The sequence below is a fragment of the Rousettus aegyptiacus genome, unplaced genomic scaffold, assembly GCF_014176215.1.
Source record: "Rousettus aegyptiacus isolate mRouAeg1 unplaced genomic scaffold, mRouAeg1.p scaffold_m13_p_18, whole genome shotgun sequence".
Classification (NCBI taxonomy): Eukaryota; Metazoa; Chordata; class Mammalia; order Chiroptera; family Pteropodidae; genus Rousettus; species Rousettus aegyptiacus.
In genome coordinates, this window is record NW_023416293.1 from 9720245 (window position 1) to 9746072 (window position 25828).

The window sequence follows — 25828 nt, forward strand, 5'->3', positions numbered from 1 at the left end:
AGCGCTGCTTAACCCTCTCGAATGTGCAGACAGCTCCCCCTCCTCACGCACATGGATCTATATAGGCTGGTGTTGACTCCTCATTCAGGAAACCTGGTCAGCAGCTCGCTAACGAGCTCAGCGCAAACACGTGGGCTAATTGTGGGTGGAGGGAAATAATAGGTATCTCTGCTTTTAATATGATCTTAAAATAGGGGGAAAGTTTTCTGTTATGACATTGACATAGAGGCGATGATTTTGAGTAATGCAGGGTGATGTGGAGACGCTTTAAGATTAAGTAAGAGCTATATAAAGGCTTGTCAGAGTGAATTCTAATGTGCCATGAGACACTTTGCATACTCTTAAATATGCAAAACGTGTCTTGGCACCCTCAAATTCATTCTGACAAGCCTGTATATAGCTCTTATTTAAACTCCTACTTTATTTTTAGGGAGCAGGTAACTCAGAGATACTCTCTCAATGGAAGCCACCAAGGGCAGTGTTTGCCGATTTCGTTCTAACATGGGAGGGAAATAAAGAAACACAAAACAGAAAAGCAATCAAAAGAGGAAGCTTGTTTAATATTGCTCTACCATCATCCTGAAAGGCATAATAATTTGAGTTACACATCTGAACTGATCGGAGTTACAGAATCATATCTCCTTTTTGCATTTAACAATATATACAATATAAAATAAATACATTTACACAAATGGACATCGGCTGGAGCACACGGTATGGTACACATCACAAAAATATACAATTGATTGCTTTACAGATGTGAAGCCCATCTACAGCTATAGACATGGTTTTATTATTATTATTATTCTTTTTACTACTGGCTATAATGCAACTCCTGGATTATTATAAGCAGTTTAAATTTTTTGTCCTTTTACGATCTTTGCACATAAGACTGCCATAAAATGTTTTCCTAGGCAGGTAAACAGAGACGCTTAAATAATTAAAATACAATCACCAACACCCATTTTCTCTTCTATAAGAAAAATAGCAGTTTTAAATTTTTTATATCTTTTATGTTATCATTTAAATGCAAAATAGTGGAATAAATACAACAATCTGATCTGATTGAAACACAAGTGTAACCACCGGTAGTCACACAATCGTATTGCTTTAAATAAGAACAAACCGAGAAGAAGCAAAATAAAAATTAAAATCATATGGCTAAAACATACACCTTTATGACTTTCCAAAACTTCACATTAAGTAAATGGTCTTGCTTGAAACTTGAAAAAACTTACCTCAAGCGAGGCTTTGAGATGAGCATCCGCCCCAAAGCCCGTTCCGATCTTGCAGCTCTCCATTTAAGTTGTGTTTCCTATTTGAGATGCTCGTTTGACTTAAAAACTAAAAATTGTACTTCCTTCTTTTCACAAATCTCCATCTCGTGTTTTCAGTTGGTTAGCTCTCGCTTCTGAAGCCCAAGTACTTTAATGTGATATAGTAAAAACAATGTATATATTGTCTGTATTTTATCTATATATAGTGTGGTTGAACAGTAGCAACTTAAACCCTGCACAGACTTTCTGGAAAATAATCTTTTTAAACACTTACATATATAAATAATCTTATAGGATCAGCACCTTTTTTTTTTCCCAGGAGTTGGATTTTCTCTTGTTATTTTTAAAGGGATGTGCCAATTTCTGAACTCCTATCACAGCTATAAATTTCAAGTTATTGACCATCTGAATGAATTGCTAATGATGATTTATCTAGAATCACACTACAGTCACTTCTCTACTGAGAAACCACAATCTACAATATAGTCCCATATAGCTAATGATAGATACACAGTATTCCTAGCATTAGGCTGATGAAACATCAACCTCAGGTATTTTGTTTAAAGCACACAAAGTAGCAATAGTTTTGGAAACGTGTCCGCACCAAAGTTTTGCAACAACACAGAGCGAGTTAATAACAACGTCTGAGAGATGATTGAGTGAAAGCCATATATACAGCATTTAAAAATTAGACTTATCTATATTCTTGAAATATTCAAAGTTTTATTTCTAAGCTATACATTGGTATTCTATAATAAACCATTAAAGAAATTATTCCTCGTTTTGAAAATATTATTATGATTTTGATGTGTATCTGTTCATAATGAATACTTGTTTGGAGTTTCAATCTCTTAATTATTATTAGGAAGAACCTTATTACTGGTAAGGAATAGAATATACTACTGTAGTCTCCTGAGGAATTGTACATCCAATATTGTCTCTAATTCTACCCTGTGTCTAAAAGCACACACCACAAGAATCCAAACACCACAAGAAGAACAAGACAACAGTCTCAGAATGCAACATAAAATTCCGGAAAGCACAGCAAACATGAAACATTGAAAAGCTGAACTACATTTCTTTTGTTTGTAAGGGTTACAATTTTAATTACATCTGTGTACATAGAATAAGACTGTTCACATAGTACAGGGAGCAGCTACTAACACTGGTCCATCGGCACAGCGTTTGATGGAGGTTACTGTCATTGGTTATTCAGCGAGTGTGGATTTTGGGGGCATCTAATTGATTTCTTCCTTAGATTACACCTGTTAACAGTCTGGAACCTGACTGACTTTTTTTTTGCTGTGACAATACTGGTTGAAAGCAGATATATTGGCTTAGCTCTTGGTAAAAACTGCAGATTAATTTAAACAAACATTCCTAAATGAATAAACTCGTGTAGATAGGTTTTAGGATTTGGTCAGGCGTCTGTCGTCTTCAATGATCTTTTTGTTGTTGTCGATGATGTTGCTGTTGTTCAAATTCTGGCATTTGCCTTATTGCCTTTTAAATGTGTAGTGGCTCACAGCTCCTTCTGGGGCAAGGTCTGTAACTTTGCAAACAGGCAGTAACTCGTTCCTAACCACCGCGGCAGCTAGAAATCATATGGCAACTGTACCTCCCAGAAAGAGAGGTACACTCCTGAAATTCTACAGATCTGGACTCCACGGGCAGCGCTTAGGTGCGTGACCACCCGGGGTCACTGGGTGTAATCTAATCCTTCGTGTCAGTGAACATTTAGGTAAACTGGAGCTCGTGTTAAGAAATTGATGTTTGGGACCAGACTGGCACACAACATAAATTGCATCCGTGATAATATGCACCTTCCCTTCAACTATTGCTTGAGTAAGTTAAATTCCCATATTAATAAATGGCTGAAAAGTGGTAAAGCTGGTACAAAAAAATCTCCATTTGTAAGAAGAAACGAAACATTTTTTTAAAAATCTTCCTTCAGGATTCATTTGTCCTTCATTATTGTTCATAATTGTTCAAAGCCAGCACAAAATTGCAGTATTCTTATTTTCTCTTTAGTATTGCATGAATGAATAAAGCTTAAACTATTCCCTGAAAAAGTTACATAGTAGCTAAACTAACAAATACCTGGAAGACTTGAGAAAACAATTAAGGAATCAAATGGCTGTAACTGATCTAGATGGAAAAGTAATGATAAGAAGCAGCCGATGCCACCTTGCCTAAGCTGTCTAATTAGAGGCTGCTCCCATGACATCTAATACTGCACTCAGTCAATTCCTTTACGTAGCACTGCACTTTAGGGTCGTTGGTTCTGTCTCTGATTCCTTAGTCATTGGGGACATTATGGTTCACAATAAGTTCACTGGCATCCATATTATGGATTAACATCCTTTGGCAGGGCTGGCTTCCTTCTCTCTTCAATTAGAGACCTCTTTTAAAAGTTCAGCAGCGGAAGGGAGGGAGGGAGGGAAAGATAGGAAAGGAAGAACATTTTTCTTATGACTAAAGCTATTTAAAATTCAGAAGAAAGGGAAAGGATAAGAAGAGAGGGAGGAGAATGGGGGATGGATGGAAGGGAGGGAGGAAGGAAGGAAAGAAGGAAGGAAGGAAAGAAAGAGGGAAGGAAGGAAAGAAAGAGACAGAGAAGAAACCACTAATCAAGGAAGCCAAAAGATGAGGACAAGGAAGTGTAAAGAAAGAAGGAAAAAAAAAATTAAGAGGAAGAAAAATGAGAAAAGAAAAGAAAAAAAGATGCAATCAGGTAGAAAGAAATTCATCAGGAAGATACGGAGAAATCTGGAAGCTGCTTTGTAGTCTTGCTGCTAAATTATCAGTGCAGTCTTTGTTGATTTTCGATGGTGTTAACTAAACTCTAAGTTTCTTCGACATCGCTCTTGGGTTTATTTTCCCTCTTTTGGCGTGCAGGATAGGAAGGCCCAGGGAAACTTTTAGTCAGACCTTGGCCTCCAGCATTTCCAAAAAAAGTTTGTGCATGGGCACCTTGCCCTCCAGTTTGATGCTGTAGAAATGCTGCACGGCCTTGGTGGAGGTCTGCCGCAGGAGGGGGAGCGTCATCAGCATCTTGCCCGCCCGGCGGGGGTCTTCCACGTGCTGGCCGGCTTCGTAGTCCTGCAGCGCCTCGTGCAAGACGTCCTGAAGCTTCTGGACGGCCTCCACGTCTTCTATGTGCATGGAGTCTGTGCGACAGGGCAGAGAACACAGACACTGATATTAATCACCGAGGCCCGTGTCTGCTAGACAGTGGGGAAAGTCACAGATCACCCCCGAACTTCTCTAGGCTCTATGCTGTGATGTGCTCCGGGTCTCACCATTCCAAAGTCTCTCTTTCTATTTTGGTCTAAATTTCCCTGCAGTAGATAATTCATTTCCAATGCTCAGTTAGAACATGGGAATTATTACAAAAGATCCATTATTTAAATTGTGGTTACTGTTTTCCCTCCTAAGAATGAGCAAGAGAAGACTGTCTTTAAACAGATGACAGTTTTGTCTATTTTTTTCATTACCTCATTCTTGTACTTATTCACTCATTCAACCATTGTGGAAGGCCATCGACTAAAAATATTATTCTAAGTGCTCTGAAAGTAAAGTTGTCTAAAATTCTGAGCTCGCCTACAAAAAGCTCATGTTTCCCAAAAGGAAAGGAAACCATTGATGACTAAGATTTTTAAAACTCCACGTAAAATCACTGACTCTAACAGTATTCAGTTGTAGAAAACACAGAAACATTCAACTTCTTATCTTTTTAGAATTTTTAGTGTAATAGTCACAGTTCCTTAAAGGATCCTTACATAGTCTGCTTCTCTACTGAAATACAAATGAAGCCTTTAGATTAATGAGTTCTGAAATATTTCTCATATTCGTGAAGGCGAGCTTCGTCCATAAGTGACTAATTTAAAAATCTAATTTGATCGAACAAGGAAAGGGTTAACAGGGTTGGCACAATTATTCTTGTGAGAAATGTGAGATGTGGAGGAAAAAATAAAAGTTACAGCTCTAGCTCTAAAACAGACACTTAATTATATACAAGTTTGAATCATTTAGCACGTTTTATTGATTCTGATGACAGTTTATCTGTTAATTACACATAATGGGGTCTTTGGGGGAATTCTGAATGTTTAATAATTCTAGTTCTCTGAGAATGCAGAGCTCTAAGACGTAAGTAGTGAGCCTAATCTTTCATATAATTCAAATATCAGATCACATGCACAAAAAGAGGCAAAATGCAATTTAAAATCGAGTGGCTAAACATGATAAAAAAAATTATGGCAAAGTAATTAAAAGATTGACTGCAAGTATTAGCAGTAACATGTTTTTTAGATTTTCTTTGTATTGTTTTTTTTACACTATTATTTTGCATCAGCTCGCCACATCATTTGGAAACTGACCAGTATTTACATTATGTGGTTAACGACACATTCCTTTGAAAGACTCCTGAATAGTCTGTAATACAGTTGTTTATAAGTGTTTACTGCTCAAGACTTGATTCCTGCCTGGAGCGTTCCAGACACTCCCCCGGGACCTCTCCCTTCCCCAGGGGGCGTTTCCTCCTTGGCGGCTCTCTAATCTGCTTTCTGGATGAGTGGCCATCCCATCCCATTCCTATGAGTCTTCTCTTTAACACAAGCACGCGTAATTTCCAAAGCCATCTAAGGGTTGGTAATGTTACTGAGAAAAAGAAAGCCATGGCCAAGACAGCAACGCACTCTGATATTTTTTCTCTCCTTTTTCACGAAAATGATGTCTGAAGGGGACACGGAGAGCCGGGGCGCACACCAAAGGTAGGTGTCCAGGTGCATGAGAGACTGACCTAGATCATTCAGGGAACAGACGGGGTGGACTTGCCAAACCCGTTTTGGGACTGAAAGTTAGCACTCTCAGTAAAAGCAGAGCGGAACAAGTAGACGGGGAAAAGAGGAATTGCATTCTTTACAGACAAGATTTTTAAAAAATATAACTATTTTCCAAGCAGACCAAAAACAAAACAAAAAACCAGAACGTGATAAACATGCCGTGTATCAAGTATAGGTATTAAGGCCTCTGATAGGCACTTTATAAACACAGCCCCATTCTGTTCCCCAACAGCCTGGCCAGTCACACGCATCGGTAGGAAGGGTCAGAGTCGAGCTTAAACTCAGGTTTCTTTGAGTCGCAGTTTAGAACATTGGACATGGCTGGCATTTCCTTTTCCGAAAATAATAATAGTAATGATGATGATGACGATGATGATGATTTGAAATGGTCCTCTGAGATCATCTCGTTCAAACTCTCATCTTCATCGGGAATCGTCTCTACATTTCTCAAGAATTTGGCCCTGGCTCGGATGACTAGAAGGAGACAAGATGAATTCCCTCCTCCGACATGGCAGATCTTTCTAAATGCTTAAAGCCGGCGGCACAGCCGCCTCAAGCCCCGCCCCAAGTCTGGCCTTCCTCACTACTCGTGCCCAGCAGGAGATATATTATAAGATGTCACAGGAAATGAGGCGAGGACAAATAGCAGAGAGATATGCTCACAAACAGCAATTAAGACTTCAAACTATTCTTTAAAGGCTGTGATTTAGCTTGTGAGATTTTAAAAAGATTTAATCAAATTACTGTGATGATTTAGCCTCCCATTTACAGAAAAGATTCTAACTCATTTGAGCTTTACCCATTCTCGGACCGGCTAATACTCTAAATGCAAACTCACTAAATCTGAACTATTTAATTAGACCATGATTCAGCTGGCAGACTGCTGAAGAAAATATTAATCTCCATTAGAGAGCCTGGTTCAAGTTCTGGCTCTGTGGCTTTAACCTCTGTTTTGTTCCTTCTGGCAAAATTCTTCCCTGTGTGCCAGGCCCGCTGAACGGGCATTAAACGATGTAATCATTCAGCGTGGGTTGCCGGCCATGGTTCCATTTTAACTTTCCATTTTAAAGGACGTAGTCCCAGTATTCGTGCTAATGGGAACCAGGTAAAATTAAATAATGGAAATCCTAGGTTTATGAACTAACTAGACAGGGTGAGGCTATACTTTGACAATGCTGGGTAAGTTGTTTAAAAAAAAAAAAAATTAGGATGCCTGGGCCTAAGCCCAGACCTATTAAATCAGAAAATTGGGGCTGAATTAAGACATCAGTGTGTACACACACACACACACACGTATATATATATGTATATGTATATATATGTTTTTTAAATCTAGGTGATTCTCTGGCCAAGTCACGGTTGAGCTGCTGAACCAGACAAAACAAACAAATGCTACTTTAATCAAGATTTCAAAAGATAACCAGATTTTGAATGATGCATATATTATCAAATTATCAACCAAACATTAAGTGGCAACACTTGATAGCAATAACGTCCAATCTTCTACTCTGTGAAGCGGGGTGGATCCTAAAGCGATGTGTCTGGCTCAGACCGTTTGCTTTGGGAAGACAGCTACGTATCCTCGTACCGTCAGCCGCAGGATTCAACGAGAGTCGCAGCCACGGCAAACAACTTACTTGTGTATCTCCCCTGGAAGGAAACCCTGCCCTTCTCAGCATACACATGCTGAGGGCTCTGGGCGCGAGCAGAGCTGCTCCCAAATGCCCGAGTTCCATCTGGGAACTATCGTGAAGCCTCATTCTTGGCAATAGTTTCCGTGTGGCGCCAAATCATAGTTCGAGGAAGGGATGGAAAAATAGATAAAGCGCATCCAGAGTCGTTTCCGGCGCCCAGCGTAAACCAGCTCTTGCAGCAACCTTGTCTGTGGAACACAGACGCTGGCTTTCTTGGTGACTGTGAGCTGTCTGTGTGAAGGAGGGGAGGAGGAGGGAGCCAATACAACACCAGTCACTAAAGGAATGAAACACAATATGATGGAAAAGACAGAGAACTGAGCAAAAGTCTCTTCTCTACAAGAGGATTTGTGTCTCAAAAATTTTAAGTGCAATATGTAAGCAGTCTAACAGACTGATCCTCTGGAGGCAGTGAGCTTAGTAGGCACCGAGGGGCCAGGACCCAGTATGGCCATGGCAAACTGGCCCTTAATGAACAGGTTAAAAAAGAAAATTGTGCCAATCATAAAACTTTGATGAAAAATAGGGAGACCAGATTCAAGGAAGTTGGCAGTGGCGGCAATAAAATACTTTTACCTCTCTAAATCTGCAGATGAATTTGCAGAGCAAATGGATGACAAATATAAAAACCCGTAAGAAGCACACAAAAAAATCAGGTGACAAGGTATCCCCAAGAAACGCACGCACACAGAGTGTCGGAATCACTGTATGTGTGCGCGTCCTACCTCTGTCTGCGGAAGTAGCCTTGGAAGAACGGCCAACTCAGAAACGCGGTAATGAGTAACGAGCCACCTAGCACCGGACTTGTAACTAGATTCCAGGCCCTGGTCAGGACATATTTAAGATGAGTATAGAACATCCTGTTGTGCTAAACAGGAAGCACATTATCTAAACTACTAAGTCATTCAGAAACATTCCAGAAGGTCACCTGAAGACTGACCCAAAGTGGGACCTTACAAACACTAAAGAAAATCAACACCTGTGATCCAAGGTAACTGACCCCAAAATGGGACAATTTGAACTTCAATAGAGATTGCAATTGCAATTGATTGAAAACCACTGACTATGTTTAAAAACATGTGTTTATAATGACATTAGAAACAGATGGGGCACCAGGTTTTTGAAATCTGGTGATGAGCAAGAATCCAGCATTTATCCGACCTTTCCTATACAAACTGTGTCACTGGTCACCAAATAAGGACAAAGGACGGCGTCACTTTATATGAGCATCCCTTCTACTAAATAAAACATAAATAAATAATAAAGTTACGAATCGCCATTTTGCAAGCAGAGAGATTAATGAGTCACGAGCATCAGCAGCCGCCATCATCACAGAACGAGAGACAACCGGACCCAACGTGCCTCTCGGTGAGCGGCACGCCGCCCGTGAGTGCCACAGGGATTGAACCTGAGTCTAAGTCTCCGGATCCAGATGCCAGTTTGCCCAAAATGCAAAGGACAGAGAAGCATGATGAGCCGCACCTGGAAAATGCAATCTGCAAAGTCCAGACGTCAACAGGTAAGCTGTATGAAAGTAAAACGAAAGAGGGTTTTTTTTGTTAAAGGAAAGTTCAAATTCCATAAGAAAAAAACAAATGAATGGATATGCACTTAGAGATAAAACCGACGTGAAACACAAGGGAAGGGTGACTATTAAAGTCAGGGCAGGAGAGTGGTTACTTCTGCGGACAGGGAGGGGTTTCTGGGATATATTTGCAAAGCTCTGTTTCTCAACCTTGCTCGTACTCACACGTTCATTGTGGTGGGCTGTAAATAGGCTTTCAAGGAAATCAAAAGCGTCCTGATAAGAGGACGACGGCAGAGGAAGCAAAAGCCCCTGTCACCGGGGAAGCAGCATTCTGCACTGCGAACTTTGAAGATGGAGGAAGGTGCCAGGGGCCCAGGAACACAAGGAACGCTGCTCTGGAAGCTGCAAAAGGCAGCGTCCCCCAGACCCTCCTCCGGGGGCGCCCTGCTGGCACCTTGCCTTTACCCTAGTGGACTCCCAACCCCCAGAACTGTAAGAAGATAAATAAACGCTGCTTAAAGCCGTCAACTTGGGGTGTTTTGTCAGGCAATAGGAAACAAACTCATTAAGTTACACGTTTGTTTTTTGGTGTTTTCTTTTCTTCTTCTTTTTTTTAATCTGTGTTTTATTTCCCACTAAAATGGTGAAGGGGATAGAAAGGGAGTGAAAAACTTATAATGGTCCCTTCTAGAAAGCAGTGAGCCAAGGAGAATTCCCATCAAGATTATAGAAACACTTGGCAAAAATACCCGAGGAAGCTGTTCATATATCGCATAGGGAGTTGGATCAAAAACCTTTTCGGTCTTCTCTAACCCAGAAAAGGTGTAAATCTAATATTAAACACGGTAATAATAATTCTGATTTGGTGCTTAACCACAGTGAGAACAGAACTCCTGAGTCCTCAGCTTTCTACTAAGACATCCTTATTTGGGGAGAAGAGCCGTTTTCCTCATTTCTCCCTCTATCAAGCCAGCCTTCACCCACACTCACACCAGCCCCACAAATCACTCTTTCCCAGTGTTGATGTGAAATGCCGAAGCACAGAAAACCCCCTCGGCCCATGGCGGCCTTGTGTCTGCTCTGCCTGATGGGATTCCCCTGCTAGGTGTTTTCCTGTGTCCTCACAAGGACTCAAGGCCTCCTCCCTCTCTCCCGCCAGTATCTGATACTTGTCTAGGAGCTTTCTAACTCCTGTCACTAGAGGTGATAAAGACAATTACGTTCACTAAGTGCATGGTGATACCCACTTGGGTGGTAAATAGCTCAACCTTCCACAACACCAGAAATGATCTGTACCATGCTAACGACCTTTTGTAACCGAGCGCTCATTATCTTAAGACCTGCAAATGAGAATGATGCTGTGTCACTCCTTAGAAGTAACACGGCAGCAGAGTATTTTATTACCCAGGTTGGAAGCACTGCTATACTTGAAGCCAGTATTTCCTATGCTACATCAAGGCAGAGTGACCACTGAGTGTGATAAACATTTAAGGACCAGTCTTTACTTTTTACATGCAAGTGAGGAATAACGTAATATATGAAATTTAAGAGTTGTGTTAAATTAAAATATGTGTGTGCGAGTGTGTGTGTGTATCACCTTAAATAAAATTAAAATAAACAAGGCAGATTTGAGCAAAAACAAACAAACAAACAAACAAACAAAAACAAAGACAATAAAAAAGATTTGGAGATGGAAAGTCAAAATTTTGATTATTTCTTTATCTGATAGTGTTAATTACGGCTTAGTCTGGGTAAAAAAATAAGAATAAATATCAATCTGCCAAAAAAGACCTACCAATATTTATATTTTAAAAGATGCTATACCCTGGCAAACATCTTGTCTTTAATTCTCTTTGTCATCTTTCTGGGTGGTGGTATGCTACTATCACCCCAAGAAGACAGCAAGATAAAGGAAGTGAGCACAAAATTCTAAATTAAATTAAAAATACCACTTTCAGTTGGCAGGTGCGACATTGAAATGTTTCACATTGATGTTTTTGAAGACATGGTATATTCTTATTTGTGGAAGAGAAAAAGCTCATTGATAGCAAGGGACAGAAGAGTACCCAGGCATCTTTATTAGCTCACTTCGGTTACCTGTAAAACACTATCGGACACGTCCACCTCACAGACATGATATGGAAATCAAATGAGATTCCTAAGAGAAGGCTAAAAAGATGAAATTTAATTTAAAACAAGTCTCCAGCAAGATTCTAAAAAAGGGATACTCTCTTGACCGGTAGCTATAACAATCTCCAAAATACTGAAATCAGCCAGTTTAGTCAAAATTCCAGTAAAACTGTTTGAGGGTCCCCTTTAATAGACACTAAAGAACTGGAAAGTTCTTCATTTTTTTTATACCAGTTGTTCAGAAGATGTTAATATTTCTATATTATAAATTCAGCACAAATACATACATACCGCACAGAAAATATATGACTATACTTGCCACTTCCCCTTAAAAGTAACTGATATAAAAATTTTAGGCCAGTTAGGAAATATTCACCTGCCTCATTTTATAGAGAAGAAAACAGTTATATGGCCAAACCATGCATTCTCAAACAAGAAGAAATTTGGAATTGAAGAGTAGAAAAATAAAATCTCTCTTTTAGGTAAAACACACACACATATATAGTACATAAACAGATGTGCAGTACATTTGAGATATTATTATTTCATTAGGGGGAACGTAGCTAAGAAGGCTATCTTCAAAGAGCGATAATGAACAAAAATTGAGACACACTAGTCCGAACCTCTGTGAGGGTCCAAATCTTCTGATTAAACATGGCCTCCCTTCCGGTCTCCTCCAGGAATCATAAACTATCCTTAAAATTAACATCACAGTTCTAAACGTATGCCATTTGTCCTCAGGAACAAAACACTGTCAGGAATGGTTATAATTACTTATGATTTAAAATTAATGACCAAAATATTACTTGTAGCCTTGTATCAATAGGCGCTGTCGTTGCAGAAAGACTGCGCAGGAGTAAAATCTTAAACTGCTTTAATCTTCCCCTTTATAAAAATGAGTGTAACCATTTCAAACAAATTCTTGGACGTAAGAATCGATAGGACCCATCGAGAGAATAGAAACAGCATGATATACTCTTACTCAAAATGCTTGTAGTACTATTTCACTGTATTTTCCAATAGAGACATAAAATCAAAGACAGCATCATAGAATTCTGTCATTGTGGAAGACATTCTAGAGATCTATCCTCTTGGCACACACATGAGAGAATGGGGGCCTGACAGCTGCAGCATTAAAACAATGCCCTAGATTTTCCTTTTTAAAACCCATGTTTGAGGGTTGCAGTCGCTGCTCAAGAGGTTGTTGGCACTCAAAGATAAGAGAATACGTGATTTAAGTGAGCTTCTGAGTTTCTTACCTTCGGAAATAATTAGAACAATTACTTAGGGTTTCCAGATACTTGAATGTGAGAATTACAGCATTCGTATATGATGCATTGGATTTTTTTTTTTTTTATTGCCATCTACCTAAAGATAGGGACTATACTTCTGCTGGTGTTCTAGTGTTGTAAGTATTCCTGAATTCACAAATGACAGAAACAGAGCTACAAAAAAGATGAGGGTCATTATTAGGAAGCCAATTTCCTGTTTCCTGAGCATAAGCACAACATTTATAATTATTGAATAAAGACAGATGTTTAAAATAAGCTGAAATTTAGATTAATGAGACAATCACACAGGGAATGCTCAGATACCCATAAATAACACTAAAATGTTTGTTTCGTTTCGCACAGAAAGTCACTTATTTGATCTGAAATTTCTAAATACTTAAAGTAGGAGCTTTTTAGAGTGTCTGAAAATTATTAAAACATTTTCGTAGTGAAGCATTAATGAGCAGCTTAAGAATCACCAGATCTAAGCAAGATCGAATCTACTACTTTATCACTGTCCTACAAATAATGGTCAAAAAATAGAACGAAATGGCATCATATTGACAGTATCAAAAAAAATGACTTTCTGAGTCATTTATCCCAACAGGTTAGATGCATAAGAGAAAGGCCATATTTATACAACACAGGGGAGGTGGCGTGACTTAGAAATAGCCTTTAAAGTGCTTAATAATTTCTCCATTATTATGGACTCTGACTTAGCTTCTTGGCATTGAGAGACTAAAAGACTGTTAAACAACTTGCAGGACATTTTTGTGACGTGGAGAAGTTTTCTGGGAAAAAAACATGATGCTACTCAATACTATAATAAAGAGGGGGAAAAAAAGGAGGGCTTGTTAACTATTTCTGGCTTTAAACAAGAAAAATTAACTAGTTCTTTAAATACTCTCTAATCACCAGTCACTGCTCTAAAGTAGGTCGCTTCCTCCCCCTAAGAGAAGAATGGGATTAGAATATTTATCAAAATATTAATGATTATACTCCTAAACAGTAGAGACGGAAATGCTGCTACTAATTAATTCGGGCACTCTAAATTATAATCCATAATCACAAAGTGTGCATCTAACACCTAAAATTATAAAATTTTAGCAATTTTGATAAAATTTTAGCACCGCTCAGCACTCATGATTAGTTAATCAAAAAAAAATAAAAAAATAAAAAAGCAACTGGAAACATAAAAGAAATAACACGTGCTTGCTGTACTTTATAAATAATTAACCACGTAAATGTTTTAAATCTGAATTACTATATGATTACCGAATAAAAATTCTTCCCCAAATCTTTCATCTATCTAATTATGAGAGGTGCTATCATGTGAATTCTATGCAAACTGATAAATTCGCAGAAAATTTCGCCCATTTTGGTTTTCAAGAGAGCAGGACGAGGGGTTCTTCTTGACGGTGTGCAACGACAATGCCATTTGTCATAGCGAATCGCATTTTACAGTTCCACCGGGGGAGCAGGAGGAGCAAAGAGGACGGAGCGTTAAGGCAGGGAGAGCTGCGTCCGCAATTAAAAGTGCGAAACGCTCAACACCACCACGAAGACGAATAGGAAAGCACAACTTCATTGTTGAAAACAATTTCCCTCCTATCAGTCCAAGGATTCATGCATCAATATTGTAGATGAACTGTTAATTACAAAATCAATTAAAAATTATTTCTAAAAACAGTCACGCGCCCCTGGCTCTCATGGGGGCAATTTGGGCAGAAGGTCTCATCTCACTAGGACCGCGCCAAATCACAAAGTCGTCATCCACAACTAAGCAAAAGCAATCTGGTTTTTCATTTTTCAGCGCGGCTGAGCCCAGCCTGAGATTGATCGTCACATATGGCCCCAGAAAACAAACTGTCAATACCTTGAATGCTGCAGAATTTGAACAAATAGCCGTCCGCCCATTCAAGCCACTCACTGCATCCCATTTAACAGATTTTATTGACAGTTTCCTTCTTGTAATTAAAGGGAAAACTACTGGCCAGCAACCAAGATAAAGTTCAAAGATAGGGTCAAAACAAAAGCAGATGGAGGGGCACGGTGTGACTGTCAACGGTACGTAGCATCAGAACATGTTATTGACGCGTCGGTATCTAATGATCGGCACGTCATTAAGAAGGGATCTATCTGGAACTTTATGCAAATGCTAAAACAGCCTTAAGACCACAATAAAGCATTCGGAGAGGCACAAAGGGAAAAACAACAAAGCGCCAATGATTTTTACTTATCAGAGGTTGCTCCCTATTTTAGCCCGTTTCAATTCAAATGTAAAGACTGTTTATTCCCGGAATCCTGAACCCATAGTGCATAGTTGGTGTCTTTGAGAGAGAGATGCCCTCAGCAGAATCTGACAGCCAGAGAATTGCAGAAGGCAAGAAAACGGAGCATTCTTTGATAACCAGAATTAAAAACAGCACTAAATATATCTTTCCAGTTGCAAAATTTGCATTTTTTTCAGGGGGAAACACGGTTTGTATATATTTGTAATTCACACTTACATTCACTTGTGCATACAAGACAATAGAGATCATTTTGTTCTGAGCGTGCCCATTTACACTACAAATTAGCAAGTGTGTTAGGTGGTGAAAGTTTCACAGCTTTCAATAGCTAATATAAAAATAAAAATTAATACCCTTTAAGTTGATTTTTCTTATTGCTAACTGTCCACTAGAAAGCTAAAATGACTCTAATTTTGCTGATTCATACGGGATTTACAACTGAGTCTAGTAAATCTCTGAAGAAGTTAAGGAAAGGGGTAAAACTGATGTATTAAAAAAATATAACAATGACCATGTCAGTGTGCCAACCTGAATTAGCAAGAGCTATCGCTTTGAGGGTGACAAATTCTTCTTTCTCCAGTTTCATGCTCTTGTATTTCTTTACCAGCTGCAGGATAGCATTATTTAGATCAAGAAGGCCTGCTAATTTGGACTGGTCTTCATCCATTATATAATCGTCTGCATAGACAAGTTCGTCCTCAAAGGAAAGAGATCGGTATACGACACCAAGGATCAAAATTTCCATCCAAGCACTCTGGAGGAGGCTCATCTGGTCCGCCAGGGACAGCGTAGAGAAGCCTGCATGGGAAGATGGGCAGATCAGGTTACTCTAAAGCCATAATTTCATAATGCAACATTAGCTTCATACTAATCTAGTGGGGTCAGCCTCTGCATGCATGCTCAAAATTATGCTGAGCTTTGAAGAGACGCTCTTAAATCCTCCCCCTGATCATTTTGCGAGCAGCAAAGCAAACTTCACAAACCGACATGGTAGTATCTTCTCCAGGTTTCATAGACGGGGCTGACAAGAAGATCACAGTTTTGTTTCTTTCGCTTGAGAAGAAAATACCACATAATGTTAAATATCCTTGATTTTCTGGCTAAAGTCTTTATGACTGTCCTCTCAGATTTGCAACAACCTCATCTCTCAAAACTATTTTTCACACAAAACATACAAGTTTTTTAAAAAGTCAAAAAATAAAGGAACGCAGCAGAGTGAAATCTGGAAACATTTCTCTCCAACAGTCACGAGCACCGTGCAGGATGAGGATGCTCCCACCCCAAACCCCTTCCCAGTTGGGTACTTGCCCTACTGGTATTTAGCCTGAATTCCTTTTGAGAATGGTCGTCATTGGTACAAAAGGCCTCCTCGCCCAATAGAAAAGCAAGTTTAGTCTTCATATTAAGACCCAGTTATTTAAAAAGTTAAATATGGAGGCAGTGGGGTTTGATGGATAGGATATGAACAAGGCTAGATCCTGAATTTAAACCTCGGTTCCACTGAGCGACTTACGTGTACCTTATTTTTTGTTTTGTGGAAATATAAAAACACCCAATAAAACACTGATTTATAATATGCACTCAATAAGTGTAGCTATATTATAGATTATTTTTATCTCAAATATCTGGATGACTGTTTCAGTTCTGGTCTGCTTTCACTCACACATGCTTCCGGTCCCTTCCACGTGTCGGAAAACATATGCAAACACATGATAAAAATATAGTTCAGTGACGTAGTACAACTAAACCTTAGGAGTAACAATATACATTTATAGCTGAGAGGGACCAGATCTAAATTCTAAAAGAAATTTAAGGAATAAGGTCTTAGTGATTATACCTGATCATCAACTACATATTTCTTCCAAGAATCCTAAAAAAGAACTGTTTCTCAAAACTTCACTTTCATCTCCAAGGTTATGGCCAGGAATTCCAAGGGTGATCACTTCTGTGGTCTCTGAGAACAATGGTACTATGATTTAAGCTACTGCCACCAGTAAGTCTATACAACGAGGACAATTTTAATACCGCAGCTTATAAAATCTATTTTTACTCCTTTTCTTGACCCTGTTACCTAAATCACACATATCCACTGTCACCCAGACTTCTTAGGGTCTTGATACGGTCACTGCTGTTCTCATTTTCATTTATCTCAAATTGTTCATATCCATGTGATATTGGGAACCACAGCACAATAAGGGACAGGAAAATATCTCCTGGCCTGTTGGTGACAACTAGTAGCTTGCCATTTGGCACCGTTAACTAGACGTGTTTAATAAAATCATCAAGAGGGATTAGTCAAGCTTTCCATAAGGGGGTCTTCCGGCATCTGGAAAAGGCATTTCTTTCAGTCTTTATCAAGCTGCTGACATGGTACTTAACAGATCCTGTGGGCTGGCTGTATAAGTCTTTCTGTTGCTCCTTTTTTCCCATTCTCTGTGTGTGTGATTGTGATGTGGGGTTAAATTAAGAATCATCCCCTTAGAATTAGATACAGCAATTGATGATATTTAGAGGAGAAAATAGTGATCTGATTTGAGTGGCTCTGCCTCCATTGGCTTTTGAGGTTGAGACGGTTATACTCACAACAAACAAATAATATCACTCTTCTTCTCCATCCCTTTCCCAAGAAAAAAAGATGCATTGTACACCCAAATACCTAACTCGAGGTAAGGGACTGCGTGGAGATTTCTTCTGTAAATTAAATAGACAGAGAGGACAAGGGGTCATCTGGGAGGCTCCGGGTGAAAGGGCATCGTCCGTGGGCCCCGGCTCTCCTCTTCCCGGGCACCCCCAGGCGCAGCGTCTCTGCAGCAGATGGACCGAGCGCGTAGCCTGCAGCAGCTCCCCGAGACAGCCCCGTTCCCCCTCCCAGACACTGCTGTTAGTAAATAGATTTACACATCCTCCAATCTCCACACATCTTTCTGCCGAATAATTAAAAGCAGGATGATTAGTTTATTGAGTGGAAGGAGGAACTTTTTTATTGAGGTCCAGCCACGATTTTATCAGGGCCAGCACTTTTACGGTTGTCAGGAGGGTGCAGGCATCCAATTTTTCTTATCTGCCTGATTAATACAAACGCTGTTTCAGGACGCATTAATTAACAGATACAAATCTGCGTTCTCATGGAAGGATCGATACGGAGAAGAAAAGAGGCATCAATGTGAATTTAGTGCTGATGATGGAGAAGGCATGCTATCGACACGTACGTGTACGGGGACTTTAAAGTCGCACGGGGGCCCCTTTGTCCCTCCGACTTACAAATGAACCGTTTCCCCAGCCGCGACAATGCTCCCCACGTTTCTCCGAGGTTTAATTAAGCCAAAAATAATGAATAAAATTTCATTTTTTTTTTCGTGGGTCCTGCAATTTGTTTCTTCTAGGTCAGTGGCTGTGTGTGTGTGTGTGTGCGCGCGCGTGTGTGTGAGATCCTGTAAAACTAACTTTTTCTCTTTTTCCCTTTTACTTCTTAATGGATTAAAAAGAAGGGGGAAGGTAAAAAAGGGTTCCTTCTTTCTCTTTTTTTTTCTTGATGGGGGAGGATGTGAAGATGAATTTAACAAAAGGCATGACACGTTTGCTTGCTTGCTCTCTTCCAGTCTATTTCAGCCGATTGAAAGGTGTAATTTTTGCAAAATGATAGGAAAAGCAACAATCCACATTTTACACAACATAAATAAAAAGTCTACACTCTTTTCTCTTCTGGGTCTAGAAATAGTGGAAGCTCAGCAGATTAACCCTCGTCTACCATATACCTCTGCAGTCTAGAAGCGAGCAGAGACCTCTCCCCCACCCAGGTGCCCGGCTATCAGCCCTGTCCTGAGACACCTGTGCCCACCGGGCCACTCCGGAGGCGGCACGCATCACAGATATCGCGTTTAGTTCCACACCGTTCCTCTCCCTGCGCTAAGGGGTGCTAGCTGTCCTGCAGGTGCATCAAGACACATGGATAAAATCAAACTGTTACCAGGAGACCCGAGCACAGCACGGCGTCTTACATGACCAAGAGCTAAATGAAAATGCATGTTTTAAATAAACCGAGGCGGAAGAATTTTCTGCAAACGCTGTTGCCCTATTGGCACACACGCGTGTGTGTCCAAATGGTAATGACTCGTCTGTGCCTTTGCCAGCATTTAATGGTGTTTTATAGCTACCGGGCGACCAGCTAGAGGTACCTCCATCCCTGCTACGCAGCTGTCTCTGGAGAGAAGGCGCTTCCCCAACTGAAATGAAACACGCTCTGCAGCTGTGCGGTGGGGAGCCTCCCGCCTCCTGCGTCCCAGGACCTTAATCTCCGGCGTGTGACAGGTTGTAGTTTTAAACGTCCAGCTGCATTACAGCTTTCGAAAGCACGCCGATACCGCGGCACGCGCCTCCTTCCCTGGCCGCAGCCCACCCCACGCGGGTCACCGACACCCGGGCGCTCTCTCGATCTCCGCCCTGGAGTCGGGGCCATTTAACGCAGCCGGGGCATTCTGCTAGCAGAATGATGCTCTACCGTCTGGACCCGCAGTTAAAGAGCATGTTTATGTCAATACACTGCGCTCCACACCAACCAGGTGACAGTTTGGGAATCGCATCATTTGGAAGGACCGAAAAGCTGCTGGAGAGGCAGGTACCCCGGTAGTGATAGGCCTGAAGAAAGTACGCTGCATGCCGAGCCTCCTGCCTCGGTTTCCCAGAAGCCCCGGGGGGTGACCGTGGTGCCACGGGCACTTGTCAAGTGCTTTCTTTCTTTCTTTTTTTTTTTTTTCTTCCTTAGCCTGGCAAACTGATGCACTTTGCAGTCAACTTACAAAAAAGGCTAAGCATTTGAAAGTGTGAAGGGCAAAAAATATCTGACAGCTAGTCCTCAAAAATACACTTTCATTTCAGAAAGCATGAATGTTTACCTCCCGAACAGAATGTTGACAGAAGGAGGCTGCCGTGCAGGCATTTGGGTTTAACCCCTCCCAGGCACCTTCTTCTCGGCGGCCTCGCGGAAACGAGAGCACGTGTCTTAAATCCTCGGGGCCTGTTAATATCAGTTGATCGTGGCATGGATTTGCCCGCTCACAGTTTTTTGAACCGCAGTTTCTCGGCTCCACGAAAAACCGACACTTTTTCGACAACTAGCATATCGTGTTAGAATTGTAATGATGCTGTAATGACTCGCCGAGAATCACAGACAAAGTTCGCGGAGAGGAGGTGGATGAGCAACGTGGCCCAAGTGAGGTGCCTTCCCACCCCCCGCCCCCCCAAAGAAACCCGATGTTCACAGGAACGGGGGGAAGGCACAGCACTGCGCTCAGCTTTGGTCTCAGCTACCCATAGATGTGCAGAGGCGTCACCCTCGCTAGAGACAAGCTGACTCTGTGTTTTTAAGCCGGCAGTTCTGTTTACATATGAGCTCACGTATGTTCTATGATGCACAAAACACACAGCTCTGGGGTGTGCGGGGTGTGTGTGTGTGTGTGTTTCTGCACCTACATACTGCATATCTGAAGACCTTTTTTCCCTATTTTTTTTCCCCTTAGCAATGGACTTCATGGACTAGAGATCTCAATAGAGGCCTGAGCTACGCAGCTACGAATAGCCAGGTGCCAAGGTTAGAGCTAGACTATGCCTAGAATTCCTGATGCTATTAGAAGCCTTTTATTTAACGGTCTCCTTTATGAGGGATGATAACTATTAGCTATTATAACAGGACTCAGGCATTAGATAAAATACTTGCAATGGCACCTTCTTTCAGACTAGCCCTAATCCAGATGTTAATAACTTAGATTCAGTCACAGTTGGTTTAGGGGAAATGTAAGAACAATTGGCAAAATGGGATAGCTCTTCCTTTTTCATTTAATCATTAGTTTCCGTATTCGTTGATTTCATAAGAAATCTGTTTCTTTAACCTGATTTTGTACTTGAGGCAGGGTTCACAGAAATTTTTATGGAATCAATTTTTTTTAAAAAAATAGTAGTTTCACGGGACAAATATGAAAATCTGAAAGACAGAACTCAGATTCAAAATTTACTCACTATCTCTGTGGCAGAACTGACCACCATCTATAAAATTTAGCAAATGATTTGGGCAGCGGTTATAAATGAAAGAAAGGGGGGACAGAATTGTAAAGGTAAGATCTCCCAGTCCAAGACAGAATTATTGCTATTAACTGAGTTTACAGGTGTGACCGGCAGGCGAGTTTACAGTTCGCCTGCTCGTGGGCGCAGAAATTGAAAACGTGCCCACATGGCACTGGCGGAAAGTGTTCTTTAGCGATTGTTCTCATCTCCCTGTCAAGCTTGCTAAAAAAACCAAAAATATAACAGCAACTAAAAAATAAGATTCTCCAGTGGCAACAAGGGAAAGCCTCACAATGATGATGAGTTTTTTTTGTTTTTGTTTTTTTTTTTGATCTGTTTCTGTGAGTGGGCGGTTTTTAACCTGCTCTCTAAAAAGGACTAGATACAGGGCAGATGCATGCAAAATAAGAATTTAAGAATATCTACATGGGGCATGCGGTTTCCCTCTGCAAATCCCACTTACCTACCATTTCTGAATGACTAAGAAGATCAGAAATAATTCCCTTAGCTTTTCCCAAACTCCCTCTTTACTTCTTCTGCCCTTTCATCTAAGCCAGGAAGAAAGAAAAATCATTGGAAGGCATGGAAGCATGTATGGCCGAGATGCTTTAAAGGAGGGAAACATAATGCCCCCCTCACCACCTCGTCCCCTGCCAGCCTTTCTATTGTACTAACTGAAACAAAACAAAGAAGTTCCGCCTGGAACTTCCCTTTTGATGTGACTAACATCTGTTGGACCATCAAGAAAAAAAGGAAGGTTGTGCCAGATAATATAGGACTCTAAAAAATATCCTACGAAAGGGCATTTTCGGTCTCGCTTTGGGATTACGTGGATACTAAGAGAGGAGAAAGCATTGTTGTGAAGCCTTGTTTCTGATTCGAAAGAAAAAGAATCTGTGTTTGACTGTGACGTGCTCTACCCAATCACCGGTAGGACTGGGCCAAGAAAGAGCCTCGGGCATCACAGGGCACTGACCAAGGAGTCCCAGGAAAAGCGGCCAGCCTGGGCATCAGATACGCAGGCACTACCATCCTCTGCAGGAGACTCCCAGGTAGTCTGCATCGAATCCGGGCTAACGCTTGATTTAAAAATCAGACACCGAAATAAATGCATAGCAGCCCTATCTGGACCTCTGGGGATCTGTAAAGCTGACAGACATTTCCACAGACATGTAAACAGTCTGGGAAACATTTAATGGCAAATACCCCAAAGCTAAGGGCTTACTGTCACTGACTGATACGTGAAGGAAGAGGCTAATATGGAACAGTGACCTTGAGGTCTGGAGATCTGGGTTCTAGATGCTACAACCAAGGACACTAACTGGCTCCTAACTCCCAGGTCCCGCGAATAAGTAAATAACCTCATTTGGAAATAAAGTCTTTGAAGATGATGAAGTTAAGATGACGTCCTCGGGGTGGGTCCAAACCTAATACAACTGTCACTGTATACAGAGGGGGAATTTAGATAGGAACAGACACACACAGGTGAAAAATGATGTCAAAATACACGAGGAGGTGTCTATCTTCAAGCCGAGGGCCGCTTGAGGCTTCCAGAAGCTCGGACAGAATTACGGAACAGATTCTCGCGACCCTCCGAAGAAAGCGGCCCTCCTGAAATCTCCCCCTCAGACCTGCAGCCTCCGGAACCGTGGAACCACCAGCTTCTGTTGCTGGACCCACCCAGCTGGTGGCGCTTTGCCACAGCGGCCCCAACAAACCGACACGGACCGACGGTTGACTCGTCATCTGTCACATGCAAAAAAAAGGTAGACCAGACGCCTGTGAAGGACCCTCCAGTCCCGACACTGTCCGACGCAGAGTAACAAACTGAGCACTGATTACGGGGCGTACAGAAGCTGAGTGGACAGCAGTCACTTCGGACAAAGACGGCCGGGCTGGGCGGGAGCGGACCGGACACTTGGCGCCACCCCTGCCGCCAAGTCGCTGTGTGACTCTGAGGAATACCTCAACCTCTCTGGTTCCCGACTTCTCATCTGGAAAGTGAGAAGGTGGGAAAAATCACAGGTTCCGCCCGGCCCACGCTATTAGGTTTCCAATGTGAAAAAGTCAAACTGGTTGATGTTCACACGCACCCACAGGAAGCGAAGCGCTCTGCTCACGGCCAGCAGAACACACGAGATGAGCGCGAGGCTCTCCTCGGCCGCCAGGACCTTCCAGTCCGGAGAAAGTGGAGGAGCCCACGGCGGGGAACGGGGGGTGAGTGCCGCGAACCGCAGGGGAGGAAGGCGGGTGCCGGCTCTGCGCCCCCTTCCGGGGCCCCCCGCGCTCCCTCTCCTGCCCCCGCTGCCCCGCCGTGGTTCTGGCCTCCGTCCCCCTCTCTTAGGGTAAAGGGATACCGGACCCTTTACATCTGGTGATTCCACATGGTTCTCCTTCATTGAACTATGGAAGCTACGCACGCCATCCGCTGATCAAAATGCTTTCCTAGCTTCCGCATCTTCCAAAGGACAAAACTGAAACCTTCTGACACATGCGGAATTTCTCTCTCTATTTGGCCCTTTTCCTCCTTTTCCTGCCACGTGTCCTGAAAAGGAGCCCCCCGCCCCCCCCCCGCCTCGTGACTTCTCTGTAGATGCTCTCGCGTGCTGCAACGTGAGCTCATTTCCCTACTTCAAGGTCAAGGCCCCCGGCTGGACTGCTTCCCCCGTTAACGGCATCACCACTACCCCCCAACGCCTCACTCCCAGCCTTCCTCTGCTCTGTCCCCGTCCCCGTCTACCCTCATCTGTTTTACGTCTAGAATCAAGTGCATCCATTCCTTTCCAGTCCCGCTGCCTCATCCAGAGGAATTCACAGTTGCGACTCGTCAGATGTAAATGTGAGCTCGAGGTAAAGGCGGAAAAGCAGGTAAAGGGATGGACGGGAGGGACGCTGTGCCTGCCACCGTACGGATCCGTCTGCATCCTTCTCGGCGGGTAACCCCGTCGTCTGAGCTTTTAACAATGGAGTCACCTCTCTGTGTTCCTTGCTGTATCCCGAGCACCTCCCCAGGGCCCGCCACACAGCAGGTGCTCAGTAAATTCGTGCCAAGTGAATACATGAATCATTCCTTAACGACTCATGGACTGACTTTCAAAAAGAATGGAAGGCTAGAAGTGGAGGCAGCATCCTAGATCTCAGTCTCCTCGTCAACGAAAAGATCCCTGGATACGTAACGAAAGTTGCTCGATGTTCTCATAATTCAACAAGTGTTTAAGGCACTGATTACATGAAATGCTCCTGGCTTATTAGTGACTATAAAGTTATAGGATTGTCTTTGGAGACACTTAAACTCTGATAAAAGTCCTTTCTAAATTTCTCTATCTCAGCCTATTTTTTTTTTTCAATTTGCAACTAATCCGGACATTTTAACCATGTGGCCTGTTTTATATTTGCAAACAGCCATTCACAACAGATTCCCTGATAATGTCACGATAACTTTTTAAAATTATTTTCACGTATCTGTAATTAATTTCTCTACTTCATCCTAGTTGTGTAGTTATTTGACAATGTGTAAATTCATTTTCTGTAGCTGAAATCTTAACCTAGTCTGGTCGGAAAGGAAAGCAAGTGCCCGTTGCTGCATTCTGTTTCCAGAAATCAAAAATCATATGCCTACTTTTTTAACATAAATTCTCAAGCAATTCCAAATCTAGTTTTTGTAAAGCCAAAGTAACTGGCAAGGGTTTGTTTTTTGTTTTTTTGTTTTTTGTTTTTTGTTTTTTTGGACTTAAGAAAAATGACGAGCAGACTGAGAAGCCGTGTTTTTTTTTTTATTGTTATGGGTTTCCCTTCCCTGAATCAAAAACAGCAAAGAAAAGGCAATGCAATGAAAACGTACTCCCACGGCACCTCCTTCTCCGTCCATTGTAGGATAGAGTCTCGCGAATTCTCAAGAATAGTCCCTCATCAGAACTATTTGTAACACGATGGCCCTTAAACAGCACAGAGGGAGGGAGATGCCTGCACATTTCAAAGCAGCAAATTAGACATGTGCCAACAGTAAAGATGGTACTTGCTGGTTTCGACCTTTCACTGCGTCTGTACGAGTAGGTGTTAATGTAATGTAAATGCCATTTAGATATGTTTCAGGTTTACCAAACTAGCTTAGGTATCCGCTCTCACATAATACTTTTGGAGGGAAACCATTTCCACCTGCTGAAGGAACATCCATCGCTAGAAAGAGCCCTGTGCCAATTTTCTGGGCAAGTAAAGGAGGCTCCATCTAAGTCTCAAAGGTCAGACCTTGAGGAAGTCATTCGGAGGACCAAACAGAGTTTTAGTAAGGCCGGTACTAGGTTCGCATTTTTGTGTGAACTTTGTTTTCCAATTTTTTGTAAGTATTTAGCTGAGCACTTGGACAAAGGAGCAAACAAATTATGCCTGTTGGAGACCATAATTTTTCATTTAAAACAGATTTAGCAAGAAACACGAGAAGATGAATTTTGCTAAAACATAAATTTGAGGATCAAATGTATGTTTTATAATCATACGAAGTTTTAATAAACTAATCAATAAGTTATTCATAGAGCATGTCATTTGTCAGACTTCAACAAGAGACAGATGTGTCTTTAATAAACTTCTGAGTCATCAAACAAATAATCCTAACTGTATTTTTTATTATTTTTTAAAACAATGAATTATTGGCATATTTGACTTTATAATTTCTATTTTACATTAAAAATGCATTTTTGCTAAATTTTTTTTTTTTGCCCACGTGAAGTTTAAGAACTTTT

At 41.5% G+C, this 25828-nt stretch overlaps 1 protein-coding gene and 1 long non-coding RNA gene across 14 annotated transcripts in view; one reads left to right on the forward strand and one right to left on the reverse strand.

Annotated features, from left to right (window-relative positions):
- Nucleotides 1-3799: 3799 nt before the first annotated feature.
- ESRRG (estrogen related receptor gamma) overlaps nucleotides 3800-25828 on the reverse strand; it is a 507255-nt gene continuing 485226 nt past the window's right edge. For all 13 annotated transcript variants that reach the window (XM_016165022.2, XM_016165010.2, XM_016165012.2 and 10 more), the window contains 2 exons: nucleotides 15564-15833; nucleotides 3800-4447 (listed from right to left, as the gene is read on the reverse strand). In XM_016165022.2, the coding sequence (XP_016020508.1) occupies nucleotides 4203-4447; nucleotides 15564-15833 (515 nt within the window). In that variant the 3' untranslated portion in view covers nucleotides 3800-4202. The remainder of the gene's footprint in view (nucleotides 4448-15563; nucleotides 15834-25828) is intronic.
- Nucleotides 5947-9871, forward strand: LOC118613360. Its single transcript, XR_004955419.1, has 3 exons — nucleotides 5947-6049; nucleotides 7458-9334; nucleotides 9593-9871. It is a non-coding gene; the product is annotated as an uncharacterized LOC118613360 (long non-coding RNA).